Below are 22553 nucleotides of genomic sequence, written 5' to 3'. Positions count from 1 at the left end.
TAAATATTTTATAAACTTAATTATCTAAAATAAATAATAATACTAACTTAAGTATATAATATATATTTTATAAACTTAATCATCTAAAATAAATTTAAATTAGTAACTTAAGTATATAAAATTAAGTAGAAAAAAACTTAAGTATACACTAATTTTTTTTAAAACTTAACTATACAAATAAAATTAGAATACAAACTTAGATAATATATTTGTGTAAAATTTGAGAGAATTTGAGAGATTTTGAGAGTTTGAGAGATTGAGTTGTTATTAAAATTGTTAGAATTCGGATGTATTTATAGGAGAAATAAAAAATGAGTTAAAATTTAAAGAATTGGGTAAATTCGGATGGCCAACGGTCAAATAACGGTCAAATTTTTTCAGCCGTCCAGATCATAACCGTTGATGATCTAACGATTGAGATTTATTACACACAAATAAAAAAAATGCTTCAGATGTATTAATAGCCGTTGTGATTAAATGAACAACCTTTACATCAGACTCATCACGCACATTGAACTGCAACGGTATTAAATAGCCTGACTTCATTTCCGTATGCCCCTGCCGTCTTCCGCCATATGTCGGAAGGCCTTCTTCGGTGTTCCGAGTCAGACGGTACACAGCAGTACCGTGAGCCACGTGGATTGGCGGAAGGCGTTCCTTCCGTGGGCATGCCGTCCGAGAAACCAGCTTGAATTGAGTTACTGACCTAGTTCCCGCTTAAAATAATTCATAAAAATCAGTTGTAAAATTCTTTTAAAATAGTAAATTTCATTTACATTACTATTAAATAGGAAAGTGTTGTTAAGAATGAAACGTGGGCTATGAAAAGTATTCATCAACTCCGAAACATGGACTACATACTATTTTTCACCGAGTTTTAAAGTAGGGGTTATAACGTAAATTGAAAACTGATAATGGTAAGGCCATGCCATCTAATTTAGTCATATTATAAACATAGTTGAAATGTAAATCAAAAGTTTAACATTTCAAAAAAAAAAAAGTAAATCAAAAGTTTTAAGTGCCCTAGATCGTTATTGTTTTATAATAATAATAATGGTTGTATAGTAATATATATATATATATATATATATATATATATCTAAATTTCAAAATCAATTGACTAGTTTGGTTTTTATTTGTGCTTATTTTCTTTTTATGATAATACAACTATATATATGATTCAAAGGTTATTAATCATGAACTCAATTTGTTACGCTCCTTAAATTAGATAAAATTGAATATCATTCTTTAAGATTGAATCAAATTAATTATCTTTTTAAAGTTATATAACTTTGTTACTAAACTATATAACATTTACATTTGATATATAACGTGTATGTCTTAATAATAGATAAAAACAAATTAATGTCAAAGTTAATTGAAAAACTTGGTGTGTAATTAGGATATTTTTTATATCAGAACTAATTGAGGATTAGCAAAATAATTATATGATTCAAAGGTTATTCCTCTTGAATTATGAGTATTCCTAATTGTTCTATATAATCCGATTAATTGAAAAACTATTAGTTATGCTACATGTATAGTTAAGTTTAACTATTTTCTGAACTATTACATCACTTTTATATATATATATATATATATATATATATATATATATATATATATATATATTAATAATTTAACATCGTGTTTAAATGAATCGTAATTGTGCTATTACTGGTAGTCGTTTTAGTTGGGTCATATTCGTGCGGATCGTAATCGTGTTTCGTGTCGACCATTTAATAATCATGTTAATTAATTAGATTTTAATAGTATTACCGTAATCGTGTCGTTTTGATCTATTATTTAATCGTGTTACCGTGTTCGACCCAATTAAAAACCGACTCATTTATTGAGATTTAAATCCGTTTTAAATGTCGTTTTCGTTGTCGTTCCAAGCTTCCTTATTTACGGACAAAACTAGAGGATTAGGTATGATTTGATATTGACACTATTTATATAATATCGATTCATCAGGTAATTGAAGCAAACTAGGTGTAGCACTAAGAGGTACGTCAAAGCGTTAAACCATTTACAGGCTGGTCTCAATCTTAACGAGTACCACAAGTCCCATATATACATGATCGCGACTATACGTCGCTATATCTGTTGGGATGTAATGACCCCATGAAGATACATTATTATATAGCCATATAAATACACAATAATTCAATGGGGTCACCACACACAGATATGAATCATTGTTGCAAGAATGTCTCTCTCCGAGTGGGTCTATGTAAGTGCGTTCTTACGACTGTGAGAATGCTTGCTTGTGACACCCATTTTCTCTCAAGTTAGTTATAACTTTAGAATCGTAAACAAGCAATGCTATATGTATATATCTCTCATTCTCACGTTGACTTGGGGAATTATATTTGGAAAATTTTGTGCAAACGACATTGATAACGTTGGATTAAAGTTAGTTTTGTCAAAGTGTAGTGGTTGACTACATCAATTCATATATAGGTCTTATAATTTTATTTTTTAGGACAATATATACTATAGGTCTTATAATTAGTCGCTAGGGTATCATTTGTCAAAATGAGTCAACTTGTTACTATATGAACCTTGTTTGGAGGAGAATTTTATTAGTACTTTACTCGTCTTTATGGGAGCAATGTGAAAAGGATTTTTTATTTTATTATTATCATCTAAACTTCAACTGTATACACAAGACACAATCTCTAAGTTATTTATGATCAACTTAGAGAATTTTCTATTAGCTATCATTGCAATCCGCATTAAAAGCGAGAACAATGGAAGTTCAACATAAATTAAGCTTACTTTAAACTTAAAGGAATATATTAGAAAGTTAGCAACACATATAAGATTTCATTAGTAATTTATTATTAACATAACATAGAGCTGAGCCAGGTCAACTCTTTAAATAGAGAATATATGAATAAGAAAGGTTGTCGAGTCAACTTTTTCCTCTTTTTTTAGTACTATTATGAGTTTTTAACACGCTAGTTTAGTAAACACATATACTTTTAAAATATTTAAAATATTTTTTTGAGTTACATTGAGGAAACGAATTTGAGTCACCAAAAACACAAAAAATAATATATATATATATATATATATATATATATATATATATATATATATACCTGTCTATAAAATTTAGGACTAAGATTTTTCGTGTTTGTTATCATAGTCGTATAATTATATTAGTTAATGATGATAAAAGTGATTAATTCTTTATTAAATAAAATTTAGGTAACTAGCTTAAAAACGATATATAACTTCTAAAGGCGAAATGTCGCTTCTAAAAGCTCTTTTTATAGTGAATAAATGTATTATTATTTATAATTATAATCTCGATAAAACTCGTGAAACGAGAAAATAAATCATACAAATTGAATAAGTTTCAATTTGGTAAAGCATAAACAAATTAGGGATTAGTGTTTTAAAACTCATATTTGTGCTTCAATTTCTATGTCAATCGATGATTTCTTTCCATCAAAGTTTAAAAGAATGATTTTTTTTTTAACTTCGTCTCATTTGTAAATTGAACCCATGACCTTTAATTAGTAATTAGTGAACACTCAATCTACCGACATAGTCATAAAGATTGTTACATGAGTAAATTTGATATTATAATACAATATTTGACTATTTTAATTATCCATAGCTATAAAATAAATAATTTGTGAATAAGAAGTTTATAGCTACTACTTTGATACATATTTGGATAAAATGCGAGCTATGCTAAACTTCTCATATTCATTTCGTGACAGAAATTGTTTTAATAGACTTTTGAAGATACGCAATGATATGTATAACTACTAGGAAAAAGAGCAAATACGCTAACAAGAAAAGTATTACTGAGCTTGTCCCTTTACTGAATTTATGGAGCCGAAAATTTAAATTGAATTTGGAAAAACAAAATGAGATTTAGTGGTGGGTTATATACACTCAAGGAGTTCTCAGAAAAGTCGATCGATACGATTCTCTTTCATGGTATTTTAGTCAATATCTTCACGTGAAACATAATCATTAAGTTGCGTCCAATTTCACAACTATATGTAACGAATTGATCGTCTATAGTAGGCCAATAACTAGTAAACCCAACTTGCATATATATCATGAAAACATCATTATATAAACTAGGCATATATTAAACCAAGATAGAGACAAGTACCAATAAATGATCAAATAATAGTATGATAAATAATACATTATATGCATGCCCTGATTGATCGAATATACTCTACAACATCAAATCATATGTACTATTTATATGTCAATACATTAGTTATTTAAATTTGACTCTCCGTTGACCCAGCAACATAACGCGAAATCTTGCAGCCAATCCTCATCGTTTTCACACTTAATAATCTGCAATAAAAATAAAGAGTTGAAAAACGATTTACAAAATTAAAATCAATTTTAATCGTATATATAACATACTGATATAATTAATAATATTATTAAGTACCTGAAATGCATCGTCGCAGCAGAATTGCATGTCTTTTCGAGTGAGATCGTCGTCGTCGATAATGATCTTTTCGGCTACGATCTTCTGATCATCACATTGTTCGTTGTTCCTAGCAAATCTCCCACGAACCCTAACTCTCCGATCAGCTAGGGTTTTGCGACAAGCGTACTGTGATATTATGCAATTAAAAATTAAACACGTACTAATAATCACTCTTAGTATGAAAAAAAAAAGAGTTCTAATAAGTATCATAATGAATTAATATGACACGTGTCAAGGTACCCACAAACCTTGATTGTTTTATTGAAGTTTCTTTGGTTTCTCTTCTTCAAATACCTAACAATCCTTTCCTTCCTTTCCTCTTCCGAATATCGACCGACCTTCATGATATTAGGCTCTTCAACTCCATTCATCATTTGTGTACTATTTTGCATTATTCCCTAAACCAAAAAGAAGAAAAAAATTATCACATGAAATAATCACACATATATATACTAATTAAATAATTAAAAACAGACGTAACATATTGAATAACATAACTAACTCACCCAATGATTATCATTGGTATTATTCTGCTCTTCCACGAAGCTAAAAGGATTAAACTCCGGCGGAAATGGCTCTCCGAATTGATCCAAAAATAGTGATCCATTATTATAGTTGCACTCTAGTCCATAATTCATCAAATTCTGAGACCCGGCGGGAATATTAATAACTCCATTATTGTTATTAATATTATTGTTTAAATACTCAGCTGGAAATTTAGGCACAACTCCGTCGCAAGTCTCGATTTTTTCCGACGAAGGAATAATACCGTCCACCGAGCCACCAAAGCCGCCTAAATAAGGGACCGAAAAGTCCTCTCCGGTACAAAAATTACTACTATCCCACATTGCACTATTAATTTCCTCTCTTGAGGCTGGTTGTGGGAACGCTCCACCGGAGAATTGATCGGAAAAATTATATCCCGGAGGGAAAAATAATGTGTTGTTTTGATATGGAGAAGAGATGAGAAGCTCATGAGGAATAATTGAAGCCATAATATAGGAATTGAGAAGAAGAAGAAGAAAAATAATGTGTTTGTGCTGTGTTGTTGTGGGATCTTCTTTCTTTTTAGGGTTGAATTATATTTATATTAAATGGGTGTGTGTCAATGTATATATATAGTATGATATATAGTGTGCGTGGTTTGTTTTGGACACTGACCATACAGTTCCGGGCAGAGAAGATTTTACTAACTAATAAACCGTGTATTATTATATGCTTGATAGGAAGTGAGTTGGCATTCAGGTTATAATTAGGAAATGAATAGTAAGCAATAGCTAATTGCTAGTTAATATTTAACTAAATCAATGCTCTATGAAATTAGTGACCTATTTTGGTTCTGCTTCAAAGAGTACATACAAAAAAATATATTTAGTCAATTTCCGAAAAACTGTCTGTTCGGTTTTTAGTACTGTATTACTGTCTTACGGTGCTGTAAATTGACGCGTATATAATTAGGTTTAGTAGTTCAGTAACTATATACACACACAATATATATGTGTATTATTGTTTGATTGATGAGAGCGATAGCTTTAATTCTTGTTAGTACTCATTACACATAGAACCATATTTTTACTATAGATACCCAGTTCGGATCTACCAACAAGTATACCCTAAGATTGTATAACGTGGAATACATACGTAAGTTGATTTAGTACACTTTTTTTTTGTTGCTATTTTTAAAAAATTAATTAAAAAGGGTTAGTTCTGAGGAGAAAATTTATTTTATCTACGAAAAAGCTTGGTTTTTTTAAGACCTTTGAATGATTCGATCTGTGAGATCATGCAAGAGAAAATTTTGATTTAAGGAATCAAAGTAACATTTAGTATGGACTTTTTTTTTCTTCAATAGGCTTGAAAAGTTATTATGATGCACCGAAAAATAAAGTTGTCCAATTGTACATACCAGCTTACAAATCATCATAATATATTTTAATAGAGAATTACCATGCAAATCATTTTTCAACGTTTTTTTTTTTTTTTAATAGATCATTTTTCAACGTTTTAAAAACTATGTAATAAACTACTTTATCGTAGCAAATTAAATTCGGACATGATAAGCAAATCAAGTAATTGAGCGCATAATGAGCACGCCTATTTATGGACATATTTCTTTGTGTCTAGTCTATAGTTTTTTTTGTACATATGTGATATAATATGTGAATATATGCATTGTATAACAACAACAACAAAGTTATAAAAAAGCTGGTTAGCTCTGAGAAAGGAGATATATATGAATAATATTCTCATGGCACGCACTGTGTAGAAAGCTGTACAATACACCACAAAGCAAGTGTACAAAAGATCAACCTACTTATAGCCAAGAATCTACCACATGGCCTTGATTTTTTATATTTTTGCTTCTACAAATCAAGTACCACCATATATTTGTCGCCAAAAATTTACATTTATGTTCCTATGCCACCAGTTTACCGTAATGACTGTGCCATGATAAATAATAATTACAAGTGTTGACCTCATAATAAGTTATAGCTTATAAATACTATAACATTAATATTTCGAAGTATTAGAATTTAATATTATATCCATCGTCCTTATCACCATCTTATTATTATTATTATTATTATGAATAATCAATAAATCAATTTATATGTACGGTTAGATATATAGTAAAAAAATCATGTCTTTTTATTCCATAAAAAAATATCTATGTTAGTATGTAAACGTGGTAATTTATCAATCAATTAATCAATAATATACTAATTGATTACTAATCCAATTTAATAATGATCATTTCGTAAATAGACACATTCATTTATACTTTTATACATTTTTAGCTAACAAAGCTCGAAACTAGCTTATAAGCTACTATAGCTACCAAAAAGGATTTAGTACAAACCTCTTATAAGTTATTACTAATCGCTTGCGTATGTATGTGTTCACATGTGTGCGTGTGTGTGTTTGTCTGTCTTCTTTTTCTTCTCTTGGCAGAAAAAGATGAACTAATCAAAATACAGAAAATGAAGGAGCAAAATCTGTACTTTTGTTCTTCTGGTTTGATTCTTCGAAGTTATGAGCGGGGTATCTGGTTCACTATATATTTCTTATAAGACAGTGTCTTATCTTTGTTATCCTCAAAAAATATTCCTGTAATATATATAATATGAATCCAGATCCTCTGTCATTTTTTGTGTCGCTTAATATTAAGGGTGTAAATGAACCAACCACGAGCTGAACAGAGCCGGCTCAAGTGATTCGGGGGCCTTGGACGATAAAAAAATAAACCTTTAGTTATTTAAATAGTTGGTCGATTTTTATTTATTTTTAAATGGTATAATTGAATTAATTTGGAGATATTTAATATTTTAATAATATTTGTAATATGTCATATAAATTAATCGTATTTAAAAAAATATAAACTAATAATAGATATCAGATATATAACATTTGAATTATATTTCTATAATTACAAATATAGGAAGTATTAAATATAAATATACAGAGTATATATTGTATATTAGTCAATAGAAGCACAATCATAATTATAATATGTTTTAGTTTAGGAGTGCATAAAATAGACAAATTGTACTAACATAACAAGTATCAGTCTATACATTTATTATGTAACACAATATTCAGTACCTTATCAAATATCTTATAGATTAAAATGAAAGAAATTGACAATCACGGTATCGAAATTGTTTTACAATAGAAAACCATTCATATTTTCTACAAAGTAATAAGAATTTACATGTATTTATTTAGAAAGAAAAAAATAATTTAATATTTAAAAGGGGCCTTTTTGGAGTGGGGGCCTTGGGCAATCGCCCCATTTGTCCTCCCCTCCAGCCGGGCCTGGAGCTGAGTCTTGAAATGCACAAACCCTTATTCGAACAAGCTCATTTGGAGTGGATGGATTAGCTAAAAGAGTCAAGGCTTCGTTTGAGAAATGAATTGTAGTTTGAGCTCCCAATCTAACATAACTACAAAAGAAATCAAATAAACGGATAAAATATATCACACTGATTTATAGTGGTTCACTCTCAATATATAATTCGTTAACGTTATCGTTGCAATTTGTATTTACACAATGTGCAATTCATGTCTCAAATTGATAGGTGTTATACGCGCTAAACTCATTTACCGTCTTGAATCTCATGAGTTCTCATGTTCATTTGATGTATTTTAGCGTGTTTCTGAGTCAATTACGGGGTTGAGAGCAATTTGTAGTATTAAGGATGTGATTGGAGCATATCGTGAAGTAACGAAGCGAGCGGGGCAACAAAACAAGTCAAAACGGAAGTTTCGACAAGTCAAAGCGAAGAAAATGAGGTCTCTGCGTCGAGCAAAGCCTCCAGCGCTCCGCGCGCTTGCCGAAACGAGTTCCAGAGCAGTTTGCGCATAAGCGCAGCCTTCAAGCAGGTCCGACGCGTTGCACGAAGACATTTCCAGCTCAACAAGTTTCGCGATTTTGCTCCGTTTTGAGCCGTTTGATCAAATCTAAAGGCCCATAAAGCTCGGAAAATAACCTAAAACCATTCGAATATGACTCTCTAAAAAAACAAGTTAGGTTTTATTCTAGTTATAGAATTGTGTTTGGCTCATTGGCCGAGAAGAACAGTTGTTCCTCTTATTATTTGGAACTCCCATTGTATATGCTTTGTGATTTTGTTATGGTTTTGATGGACTATTTTTATTTTGTGTTTCTGTTATTTTCGTCACCATGAACTAATCCCCCCCCCCCCCCCCCCCGAGAATGACGGCTCAGCATTCTTGATTATGGTTGTCGATTCATTATATATTGAATGAAGTATTTTTTATGTTCATCTTCTTTGTCGCATGATTTAACTCTGTGCTTTATACTTGTGTGACTTTGCAACCTATATATGTTTTCTAGAATTGTTTAGTTGCTCGAGAGAGAATTGATAAACGTGCATAAGAATTATTCCAACGTAGTACATTCATATACTAGAGATAGCTAGGCTGCTACGAAGTCGTGCATACGCTCCTGATTGTAATACTTGTCGGATTTTTAGGTTTTGAGATCGATAGATAAAAATTTGATATTGGCATATATGTTGTTAAATGTACGAGAGAGATTTAGCAATAATGTTAGATGAATATGATAAGTGAAGAGAGAGAACCGAAAAATCGTGCGTGGATCTAGGAATCTTGACTATATGAGAGTTTTTCGACGTCATTGCCATTGCTTTCTACTCATCCGTTCAACCAAATTTATTTCGTGTTTTATTTATTTCTACAATCGTAACTAATAATCTCTTTCGAAATCTTGAGTTCAAATTATGGCTAGTTGGTTTGATTATTCGGTTAAATTTATGTTCGTGGGATCAACGCGTACTTACGAACCTTATTACTTGAGCGATTACGTGCACTTGCGTACAAAAACATCGCAACAAGTTTTGTCTAAAATATCGCAAGCATAATCGGAAGGAGAAAAAGTTAGTGATCATGGGCAACCAGACTGAAAAGCCATTCATCGAACATGTCCACGATCCAAAGATACCGCTCGGTGATCCAGAGGCCAGCCATCGAGGATCATAGCTTCGAGATCAAGATGAGGATGATCCAAATGATTCAACAAGATCAATTCGCAAGAACCTTTAACGTAGACCCGAAAAAGCACATCGCCAACTTCATAAAGATGTGTGACACATTTCGCATCCACAACATCTCAGCTGAAGCAATTTGGTTGCGCCTCTTCTCATTTTCGCTTCGTGAACGAGTGAAGAACTGGCTCTTGTCCTTGCCCCCCGACTCCATTGCAACATGGGAGAAGCTTTTCCGAGTCTTCTTCGCTAAATTCTTTCCATTTGAGAAGACTGCTCGCCCCCAAAATGAGATTTACACCTTCAGCTAGTGGGACGAACAAACAATCCACAAAGCATGGGCGCACTTCAAGGAGATGCTAAAAAAGTGTCCACATCAGAGATCTCTCTGCCGGAGCAACTTCAGACCTTCTACTATGGTTTCATCTCTTCAACGAATACCTTACTCAACACCACAGTGAGAGGCACGGTGTTGACTAAGACACCATCTGAATTCCACGCTCTACTCGAGAAGTTGTCGCGCTTAAACGACCAGTGCCCAGTGGAGAGAAGGAGCACACAACAAAATCTCGACGCGACCTCGACTATCGACAAGGAGGCAATCAAATACCTAACCGCACAAATGGCAGTCGAGGAACGGTGAACACCGTGCACACATACGCACTTGAGCGTTGCTTTTTATGCAATGGGAATCACATTGCCGACCACTACCCGCACGAAATCGCATGTCCAATGAAGAACGCAAATTTTGTGGGCAAAACAACCGTCCCCCGGTCTAGAATTACAACAACAATTATACATGGCCGGAAAATAATTCCCAAAATTTTGCATGGAGGTGGCCACAAAATTAGCCACCGCAGCCGCCGCATGGACTTAAACAACAAGGCTTTCTCCAAAAACGCCTACCTGAGCCCAAGACCAATCTCAAAGAAGTCCTTGTGGCCTTCATGACAGAGACCCAAAAGACATTCCAGAGCTAATCCGAGCAACTCTGGAGTCTCGAGCATAGGTCGGACAGATCACCGAAGCCCTCACAGTTCGACCACAGGGGACACTCCCGAGTAGCATGATGAAGAATTCGAAAGAGCAATGCAACGTCGTCACTCACTGGAGTGGCGTTGCCCCTGAGAGCTTGAAGATGGTCAACCATGAGGCGTCGTCATCGATGACACCAGCAGTCTAGCCTTCTCCACTGGTCCACGTTTACATGCCCAAATCTTTTATCTGGAGAGGATCTTTGTGATGCTAAGCGAAGAGTGTAGCGTGCTCATCCAGTGATCAATTCCGCCGAAGATGAAGGACCAAGGACGCTTCACGATCCCATGCACCATCGGGCAGATCTACTTCGACCATGCGCTATGTGATCTCGAGGTGAACGTCAACCTAATGTTGTCCTCCATCTTCAATAAGCTAGGGATCGGCGACACAAGTCCACACACATGATCTTACAAATGATAGGCAGGTCGGTGAAGCATCCGTGAGGCTTCATGGAGGACGTACTTGTCAAAATTTGCAAGTTCACATTCCTAACCAATTTCTACGTCCTTGACATGGAGGTAGACAGAGAAATTTCGATCATTCTCGGGAGGCTTTTTTGGCCACGGGATGCGCTCTCATTGACGTGAATAAAGGAGAGCTAAAGTTGAGGTTTCGAGGAAGTCCACATGCTCAAATCGGAGGAAGCTATACCTCTCAACCCCTTGACCACCACCGATCTCGCTCGAGAAGACCGGGATGGGCGACGCGGGACGAGTAACAATGAAATCTCCCGAAGCATCGTGGATAAGAGAGTGGCCGACGTCGTACAAAGTGAAGAGAAAGAGGCCCGACGATTAGACCCGCCGAGACACGAGGTAGAAAAGGTATCCTGTCAACTTATTGACGTTAACTAAAGCGCTTGTTGGAAGGCAACCCAACGTGTTTTTCAATTTTTGAGTGCTTATTTTTCATGTTTAAAAAAAAGTTTATAGAATTGCATTTTTTTTTACTTAGTTCAGAACAGCAAAAAAAAAAAAAAAAAAAAAAGGGCCCCGGAGACTAGATAGCAAATTTGCGCAGGAGGCGCGTCAAGTAAGTTTTTCAGCCCCTATATTTTGATGTGTCCAACGCATTGTGGGCAATGTGTATTTCAAGTTTGGGGAGTCTTAACTTGTTCGGGGAGTTGTTTTCATGCTTATTAGAATAACTTCTTGTTTTATGTAGAAATTGGTGTGTGATTGACTTGTCTTGTCTTTAATTCTAAAATGTTGGCCTAGGAAACTGTAGGATTTTAAGTTATGCTTAGGGTTTATTTCATGAACTATTCGAGTGTGATTTTATTTTTGTACAATAAGCTTGTGTCTTAATTACTATTTGATCCCATAATGTATGTCTTGAATCTTTATGGAACCTTGGTAAGTAACTAGATTGACCGCTTAAATGAGATTATTTCAACACACTAGAACCCCTACAACCCTTTATCGAGGGAAAATTCATATCATTTAGAGCCCATGCACAAAAAGCCAAACACGAAGCCTTCTCGTTCTTAGCCACGTAACGAAATTTCAGCCCATGAAGATATTCCTACAAAGAACCCATTGATCTAGTAAGAACATCATCGCGAGTCATTTCCGATAATTTTTTCCTAGTTTTTTAGTGAGTCTCCAAGTCAATAACAAAAATATATTAAAAAAATCGTTGAACATCATAATTTTTTTTTGTTATTTGTTTTTTTTATGTTCTCGTGTTTAGTTGAAAAAAAAAGAGGAAAAAAAAGAAAGAAAAGAAAAAAATATGTTTTAGGATGATGCTCACTTTTTAGCAACTAGTTTCTATTTTTGTTGTGTGTAATTACGGTGTTCAAACTAAAAAATAAATATGACTTTGAGCTATATTTGTTGATTCGAGAGTCTTGGAGTGACTATCTTAGGGGTGACAATTGGGAGAGATCACATGCTAGCGATTTGAGTGTGAGATTTGAGTGTTTGGTGAGAAATGAATAGCGATTATTGCTAGGTTGATTTCAGTCACTAAAAATTTCATATCCTACCATGACCCTAGCTTGAACATTACAAGCCGCAAAGACCTATAGACCGACTAGATGTGAGACATGTACACTAGTGGAGACTAAGGAAGAAGAGCGGGCCTATAGGTGTGTTGAGCTGAAATTCACAACAAAAATGGCTTTAGAAAATATTTTTAGGGCGGTTGAGAAGGCTACAAAGTGGGGTACCTGAGAGTTCACGAGACACGAAAATGTAGCATTGGCTTGTATTTCAATTTTTTTTGTCACACGTAGTAGTTGAATTCAAATAAAAATCAGGAATACCCTTTTTATTGTAAGTCTATAAATTCATAGTTGATGCGATCATATTTTTGACAAGGCAAAGCTTTCACCAATTTTTACTATCTTTTTAGTTAGCTTCTTGGGTGTGTTTTTTTTTAATCACTTGAGAACAAGTAATGGATCAAGTTTGTAGGAATTTGATATGCGCATGTTATACGCGTTAAACTCATATTTCCCAGGTTGAATCTCATGAGTTCTCGTATACATTTGATGTCTTTTAGTGTGTTTATGAGTCAATTACAGGATTGAGAGCGATTTGTGGTTTAAGGATGTCATTGGAGCATATTGTGAAGTAATGGAGCGAGCGGAGGAAAAAAACAAGTCAAAATTGAAGTTTCGACAAGTCTAAGCGAAGATAAGGAGGTCTATGCATCGCGTAGAGCCTCCGGCGCGCCGCACAATTGTCCAGACGAGTTCCAAAGCACTTTGTGAGTAACATGCAACATTCGTGCAGATCTGGCGTGTCGTGCAGACGAGGAGCACGTCGCACATAGTGTTTTGCGCGTTGCGTGGTGACTTATGCGCGGGGATACGTTTCCGACTTAGCAAGTTTTGCGATTTTGCTCGGTTTGAGCCGTTTAATCAAATCTAAAGAAAGACTCGGAAAATAACATAAAACCTCATATATACGTTTCCGACTCTAAAAACACTTGATTTTATTTTAGTTTTAGAATCGTGTTTGGATGATTTGGAGAGAAGATAGATTGGAGAAGAAGACCCGTTCCACCACCATCACCACCACGATTGAATTCAACGTTTCTTCTATCTTCTTATTCTTTGAAACTCCCGTTTTATTTATGCTTTGTGATTTTGTTATGATTTTGATGGAATTTTTTTATTTGTTTTGTGTTTCTATTGCTGTCATCGCCATGAACTAATCTCCCGAGTGGGTGATGGTTAGCGTTCTTGATTATGGTTGTTAATTTATTATATATTGATTGAAGTTTTTCCATGTTCATCTTCTTTGTCACATGGTTTAATTCCGTGCTTAATGCTTGTGTGAGATTCACGACCTTATACATGTTTTCTAGGATTGTTTAGTTACTTGAGAGAGAATGATAATCGTGCATAAGAAATATTTCACCGTAGTACATTCATAGGCTAGAGATAGCTAGGCTGCTATAGAGTCGTGTGTACGCTCCTTATTGTAATGTTTGTCATATTTTTAGGGTTTGAGATCGAGAGATAAAAACCTGATATTTACATAAGTTGTTAAATGTTCGAGAGAGATTTAGCAATAATGTTACATGAGTATGATAAGTGAAGAGAGAACCGAAAAATCTTGCGTGGATCTAGGAATCTTGACTATATGAGAGTTTTCGACACCATTGCCCTTGCTTTCTACTCATCCGTTCAACCACATTTATTTCGTGTTTTATTTCTTTATACAATTTTAGCTAATAATCTCTTTCAAAATCTTGAGTTCAATTCGTGGCTAGTTGGTTTGATTATTCGGTTAAATTAGTTCTTGGGATCGACTCGTACTTACACACCTTATTACTTAGGCGACTACGTGCACTTGCGTACGAAAATATCGCAACACACCTAAATTTTAGTTGAAGCTTGACTCGTTTAAATGACATGCCAAACATAAAACTCATAGTTGAGCTTCAAAGCAGCTCATGAGTTGCTTGGTCATAAATTTCTTATGTTAATTGGTGTGTGAGTGGACTGATTTTACCGTAAGAGCCACAAACATATAGCCGAATGGTAAATCTATTTCCTTATGGTTTGTCTTTGTTTAAGTGTGTCTCAATTTGCCTATAATAAGATAGAGAGACATATATATACTTGTAGAATAATGTCACGTATTTTCTACGGCTAAATAGCATTTTTTTAATTAAATTTTATGTTGTCTTGTTTACAATTGGCACCAAAAAAAAGTGAAAGGGTAAGATTAGAATTCAAAGATTTGCAGGCGGGTATATAGCTGGACTCTGATCTCAGATCAGTATCAGGTGCCTCTTCTTACTTTCTTTTTCTTTTTCTTTTTCTTTTTCTTTTTCTTTTTCTTTTTCTTACATCCCATCAAAAACTTAGCCTAAAAAAATTTACTCACAAAATTATAAATAAATAAATAAAATACTTATTCACCAATCTTTTTGCAGTCCCACTTGCATGTGAACAAGTTAATAACAAGGAAATAAATTGCCAATAGCGTTTGGGTAGATTTACGGACAAGAAATGTTTGATATAATGTGCGTAGATGTTTCTCATGCTAAAATATTATATTATGCCTATCTTAACTTTTGAATTTGATATTCGGTACATCAATCGATTATCACACCACAGATTTTGATGGCATCATTAGGTTAGGTTAAGAATTAGCTATTGTTTGAGAAGATAATCCCAACTTGAAGATATTCAACTTCATCTTCTTAGGTTAAGAATTAGTTATTGTTTAAGAAGATAATCCCAACTTGAAGATATTCAACTTCATCTTCTTGTGATTGAAACGTCCGACTTTAATTCAACAAATCCTTTGAATATAGTCAAACATCAGCAATGGATTACCCTTTGGAATATGGTTGAAAAAGTAATTATCTAACTTTAAGTGCTAATAATATTGATAATACTACCGTGTCACCATTTGAATTGACATATTTGTTTGATGTTTGTGACAAAATATGAAATTAGGTAATTCTTAATGCTTGAAAATGAAAATGGGAAAAAAAAAAAAAAAAAAAACCTTGGCACGTGGTGACACGAACGTGGCGAAAATGAGAACATTTTATTTCGGAAATACTAGAAATGCGCTTATAACCTTAACTTACACGTTCTGATAGAGGAAAAAAAACACATTTCCTAGATTAGCTCAAGGGTACATTTGTCTTAAATATAAAGATGCGGTTATAAATCCAATTTTTTATACTTTAACGTTATAACTTTATTTTGTGTTCTATCTCACATATTCAACCAAATTTCTCGTGAATATTGATCTCTGTAAATATTGATTCCTAGGTCCAATCCTAGACCAACAAGATCATGTTGCTCCAATTGCTAATGTTTCCTTCAAAGTGAATCTTCACGTAGATTTTTTTAGCACAAGATATAACGTAATATCAACCTCATTCCATATATATTTATAATATATGGTACACTTTACTATTACCATGCTATAAAGATCCTTCTTGCTTAGAGTTTCCAAATAATCATTTTATATATGTACAGTCTATTTAATCTCTATATTTGTCCATACATGCTTTTTCTATAGTTGTGTTAATAATAATGAGCCAATTCAATCGAAACTTATCACTCATATTAACCAGAGCATGAAGAATATATACATGTCCCATCAAAAGCTAACGAAATTCGATTTCTAATCATTTTGGAAAGAAGAAGAAAACACAAACACTAATTTTGATATCTTCGATATGCCATTTTCAGAGAAAAGTTTGATAAATCTTTGGCAAAGATTTTAAAGCTACAAAGGCTACCAATTCTTCAGTTTTCCAATGGCCACATTCTAGCTATGTGACTTCCGTACGTCAAAGTCGGGCATCTTATAATATAAGAGCTTTATTTTATTCTCCATGTCTCAAACTCAAATAAAGACATAAACTAACATGTTTCTTTCGTATTTTCTCTATCGTTAAGCATACATTCAAACGTAGTTTAGGACAAAAAAAAAACAGCTTATAAAGTGTGTCATATAGAAACATCCAAATGAGGTCTTTACTCTCTAGCTTACACACATATAAAATAAAATACAATTTTTTTTTATCCCAGATTGGAGGAAAAATGCAATTTTTTTATATCCCATATTAGGTCTCGACTCTCTAGCTTGCAATTTGAAATCAGCCAGAAAACAGAAAAATCAACCATAACATTTTGTTACATTACTTTGGTTGAAGTTGAACAATAATCAAGCCTTTTCCATCCTTTTTTTATTATTATTTCAAACAATGCTCATTACTTCTATTAGGAAGGTAAAAGTTGTCGGACAAAAATACCACGACCGCGAAGACTTGAATATATAAAGAAATGGTTCATCTTCTTCTCCAACAAAATACAAACTTAAAAATGCTTCTCGACAAATGTGGTTCTTAATATAGTTTAGTTAATAATTTCACACAGTTTAATTAATAATTTCACACCATCTTCAAAATGAAAGTCGTGAATTCAATCCCCATTCGCAACGAAGCTGCCTTCAAAAAACAAATTGCTTCAATGAGCATCGCTAACTTTTTTCTTTTTCTCCGAATACCCATGAAAAGCAACGATTTTACTTTAAACGTGGCGAAAAGTCTCGATCATTTATATGCAAAATTATATATCGTTTCTCCGAATTTCGAACAACTAATGACGAAACAAAAAGCAACATCTTCGTCGGCCGCAGAGCTCCCGGCAGCGATGCCGCCACCGAATATTATCGGCTTTTGAAACATTGAGATAAAGAACTATCTAATTAATTAGAGATCAAATATTCTTTTTTATACATAACTAGTTTGAAAGTTAAAATTTTGCAACAGAAACAATGAAAAAAGGAAAAAAAAAATATATCACTTCGAAGTAACTAGGCAGGCGATACAAAAAATGAAATATAATATACAAAAGCATTCGCCTGCATTTTTGAACCATACGTCAAAAAGAATAAAGATAAAACCTCTCATGAAAGCCATACTCAAACTAATGCCAAATTTTTCAGCTAGTTAACGATATGAGACCATAAACCGTCCACAGTGCCCAAGTCCTTCACCTTATAAGATGAAAAAAAAAAAAAAAAAAAAAAGGTAAATAAATGGTTAATACTTTCCACAGGAAAGAAGGAAACGAAGAATCGTTACCTTCCATTCCAGCTAAAGCAGACTCTTCAAGTTTTAGTGCACGCTGCTGCGGTTAAGCAATCCTTGAAACAATTGATAAAGATCTTTGTTTTCTGTCCCGAAAATCTCTTCGGCTTTCCTTAGAGTTTCCTGGAAAAAAAAAATACATGTTATAAATAAAGATATTGAAATCGCATCGGTGTGAGAAAACAGGGTTTGAGAAAGAATCTGTCAGCCTACCTCTCTAGTTTGCTTTTGGGCATTTAGCTCTTTGATGTTAGCGAGGAACGCGCTGAACTGTTCATACGATAGTCGGCTCCTAAAAAAATTTCAATCTTTATCAGCACACAAAGATCATGATATTGTGATCATATGAACAGATGTCTCGAGAGCATACCGAGCATGACGAAAGAACTCTTTGCCATCAACTCGAGGGGTCCGTCCTAAGATTGTTGAAATGAAAAGTCAACTTTTGAAAATGGGATTTAGGTTTTTAAATATATACATTAAAAATAAAACAAAATAAATATGTTCAAACCTGGCAGCGAACGGCCACGAGGGGGAGAATTTGCCGCGGAGGACTGTTGGCTCGACGGGTACCACGAAGACATAGAAGATCGAGAATCGTATGGCTGTTTTGTGGGAGAAGTCGCACTTGAGGTTCTCTGCGGCGATGTGAGAGCAGAGTATCCTCGAGGAGACACGGCTGAGGAAATGACTTTTGGAGTCCCGGTCGGAGTGAGCCGCGGCGTGATATACGCTGTCATGGAATACCTGTTTCCAGTGCTTCTCGATGCTGATCATATAAAAAGTTTGAAACTTTCATGATTAGCAATGTATAGAACTAATAAGTTCAAGCTGAGAGAAGAAAGTATGCGTTTCCGTGGAAGCATATAAAACAAAAGTACAAAGATAATAGAGAAGAGACTGGGTTTCAGGTTTCGATACCATCATCGTTTGTGTTTCCCGTATCGGTTGAACCGCTGAAGGAATGAGGCCCATTATAGCCGTTTGTACCGTTGTCTGTATCGCCAAGGAAACAAGTAAATAATCATTCAACACCCAGAGGTCTTAATATTGGATACAAGAGAGTCGTACCTTTGTTTGGGTATGCTTTAGGAATTGATTGGTCACAGGTCCCGATATCAACAGTTTCTGCTGGCTGAAAGGAAAAAACCACAGCTCGTGAGTTTCACATGAGATGAATTATAAACAGAGAAAAACAAAAGCAATCTTACAGCTACATTTTCGTCATTGAGGGACTGCATAAGCTGTCGCTTAAATGTCTCCAACTGAAAATAACATGATAAAATCTTAGAAATGGTTGAAAAGATTAATGACATTGAAGCAGAACATAATGACCATAAACTATTTCTTTCAGGTTAAGCGTCCTTGATTGGGCTTTCATAAACCATGAATAGATATGAACCCATGATATTGGTGCCGATTTAGAAGTGGTTGAGTACGAGAGTCGGTCTATTCCAACCTTCAGTTTATTAGAGTTGCATTTGTAACGAAAGACAATATGGTTCTACACTTTCACAATATGGTGGACTTCGCCTTAAAAGTTAAATCATTCTGATGAAACTTTTAGGTAGTTTTGGGGAAAAGTTTAACCTTTGCCAAATCACGGCCTAGTTTCTTAGCAGTCAGTGCCAGGGTATCACGCTCCTTGGAGATCCTCATCTGCACCATATCAAATCATACACAATATATAAGGTTGTATATTAATATCTATTCATATATGCTATGTTACGGCACATTCCATTCAAAAACATCTCGCTTCTATTAATTAGCCAAAAGAAATTGTAATTCAAAACATAATGCTTCAATTTTTTTATTCCATTTTTCATCTTCTTTGCGACCAAACAGAACTTTCGATTAAAAAATACAGTAACATCTAAGACTATGAATAAACGGAGTTGAGCAACATTCTTCTTTGCATAAAGACATCATTTTGTTCATTCTGCCGAACAGAAATCCAATAGGCAACGCATTGAGTGTATATATGTGTCTCAAGGCTCATTTTATCTTCTATTCTGTTCTCTGTATCAACTACCTAATCTGTTTTTATATGCTAATGCGTCTAAATTTTAAGAAGCTGAAACCTTTAGAAATTGCCCCAAAAAACAACAAGAACACAGAAAACTCACCTCCATTTCAAAACTCTTCAACTCTATCCTCACTTCTGTTTTGATAAATAATAATTAAAAAAATATAAAATATATAAAAAAAAAAAGCCATTCTTATAATTTGAATATATCTATAGCATTCCAAAACTCTAATTCTTAACCAATAATCTATCTTTCATCAACATTCGAAACCCTAACTAGCCAAAATCCCTAAATTCTCTCTCGCAAGCCAATCCAAAGAATCAAAACAGAAGAAATAACACAGAGCGTAGAATCTCTCACATTTTCGTCGAGCACGAGCTTCAATCTGGACTCGGCTTCCTCTTGAGCGTTGAGAGCGCGAGAGAGCTTGTCCTCGAGGTCGAAGACGATCCTCTCCTTCTCGTAGAGCTTGGTTTTCATCATCGCCGTCTCGGCCTCGAGCTTCGACACGCGCGAGGCTATCGCCATGGATGTTATCTTCCGAGCCAGATCCAGCTGCTCGTACGGATCCGTCGGAACCACCGCCAGAATCTCGTCGGAGAGGTGAAAGTCCGGCACTCCTCCGCCGCCGCCGCCGCAACTGCTTCCGCTGCTCTGCGACATCGCCGCTCGGTTCTTTTTATGTCTCTATATGTGTATAGGTGTATTAGTTTCTGGTAGAGAGAGAAAGTGGTTGGTGGTTGAAGAAGAGAAGAGAAGAGAATGAGAAGAGAAAGAGTCAATATACTTCTCTCTCTGGTATGTTTTGGACAATCCGAGAGAGAGAAAGACGAGCGTTGTGTTGTCATATAATACTATCTATTATTATTTGAAAGTTGAAAAACCGAATTCCCACTATATAATTTAATTTTCTCTTTTAGAAAAATGTACTTTTTTTTTTATTAATTTGTGAAGAGAAACAAAAAAACTTATTGGTTGTCTAGTTGTTGGGTTGCTATCCATAGTTTGAAATTTGTGGGTTTTCCCTCCAAATTATTAAAGTGCTAAAAAAGAGATTTGCTTGAGGAAATCAAATGGACAATAATAAACAATAATCCTTCCTTTTGTCTTTTCAGAATCAACATTATGATTATTAGATTTTATGTTTGAATTGGAAGAGATTTTGAATTTCCGTGTGTGACTGAATAGTATATCATGTATGAGATTGATGTGCACATTCTGGACTTATTTTTCAAATAATAGTATAGCTAGTTATCTAATGCATTTGTATATTATATAGTGTTAATTAATTAATTGAGCAAGTATCATTCACCAATGTCAACTATTCTAGCACCTACAAAGAAAGTACAACTGTGTTTTTTTATTTTTTTTATTATTATTTGAAGAACGGTAGAATATTTGTCTTTTAAATATTTTTATTGGTTTTACTTTTTAATATTTGGTTTACAAGATTAACTATCATATTTCTAGACGAAGTGTGCTGGTTTATTGACACTTCAAATTCTCAATATCTATAATATAGATAATAAAGAGAACCTCATCTCCCACTTTCATCCAGACGCCGCTACGTTGCGTCGCTAAACGGCGACACGTGGCAGTTTTTTTTCTTAATAATTGGTGGCTTTTTTTTTTAATTGATGGCTTCTTTTTTATTTTTATAAATAATATAGATAATAAAGAGAACCCCATCTCCCACTTTCATCCAGACGTCGCCATGTGACGACGCCAAGCGGCGACACGTGGCGGATTCTTTTTTTTTTTTAGTGGGCGGTTTCCTTTTCTTTTCTTTTTTTCAAGCGGCCTTTTTTTTTAATAATTGAATCAATATTAGTAAACCTAATTATCAATATATATTGTATAATTTTTTTATGTATATTATAATCATAATTACTAATACTATATTATAATATATCAATAACATACATTATTTTGAGTATATTACACGTAGATTTTATATGTTATTGTTTGATATATAATACACTTTTGCCATTTAACATAACAATATATATTATTAATATAAATATAAGAAACTTTTCTTACTTTCTATTTCACTATATCTTTTTTTTTCAATTTCATTTATCAAATTTTAACTTCAACTTTTATTTACCTCAAATTTTTTTTGTCCATAATAGTTTTAAGAAATCTAACAGATAGGAAAACATGCAATATTTTTAAAAACTTTGAATCATAAAAGAGTTTTTTTTTCTACCTTTTGTTATTTTTTAAAAATCATTGACAACGATTTTGCTAAATTTAATTTAATAAAATTAAAAGTCTTCAACTCAATGTTTAAAATTTCGGGGTATTTCGGAGAAATTGCGTGGAAATTTCGTTATTTTTTGGATTTCGGCACAAAAATGAACATTTGTCGTTTCGCGTATTTTTTTCGTCGGCATT

The 22553-nt window shown here is 33.8% G+C and overlaps 2 protein-coding genes across 2 annotated transcripts; both read right to left on the bottom strand.

The window, feature by feature from the left end:
* Positions 1 to 4057: 4057 nt before the first annotated feature.
* On the bottom strand, positions 4058 to 5490 carry LOC149383112 (uncharacterized). Its single transcript, XM_089629396.1, has 4 exons — positions 4990 to 5490; positions 4732 to 4881; positions 4442 to 4609; positions 4058 to 4341 (listed from the first exon to the last, which is right to left on the bottom strand). The coding sequence occupies exons 1-4, from the start codon at positions 5476 to 5478 to the stop codon at positions 4255 to 4257; spliced, it is 894 nt and encodes a 297-aa protein (XP_089485522.1). The 5' UTR covers positions 5479 to 5490; the 3' UTR covers positions 4058 to 4254.
* Positions 5491 to 17744: 12254 nt separating this feature from the next.
* On the bottom strand, positions 17745 to 21025 carry LOC149383111 (interactor of constitutive active ROPs protein). Its single transcript, XM_089629645.1, has 10 exons — positions 20517 to 21025; positions 19720 to 19788; positions 19341 to 19394; positions 19201 to 19264; positions 19051 to 19125; positions 18641 to 18898; positions 18500 to 18545; positions 18343 to 18421; positions 18124 to 18252; positions 17745 to 18035 (listed from the first exon to the last, which is right to left on the bottom strand). Exons 1-9 carry the CDS (start codon positions 20817 to 20819, stop codon positions 18157 to 18159), a joined length of 1044 nt encoding a protein of 347 aa, XP_089485771.1. The 5' UTR covers positions 20820 to 21025; the 3' UTR covers positions 17745 to 18035; positions 18124 to 18156.
* Between the last annotated feature and the right edge of the window lie 1528 nt (positions 21026 to 22553).

The sequence above is a fragment of the Urtica dioica genome, chromosome 10 (genome assembly GCF_054948205.1).
Source record: "Urtica dioica subsp. dioica isolate 48M chromosome 10, U.dioica_male_clone48M_v1_H2, whole genome shotgun sequence".
Classification (NCBI taxonomy): domain Eukaryota; kingdom Viridiplantae; phylum Streptophyta; class Magnoliopsida; order Rosales; family Urticaceae; genus Urtica; species Urtica dioica.
The sequence above is the reverse complement of the archived record's forward strand: the minus strand, read 5'-3'. Positions and strand labels throughout refer to the sequence as shown.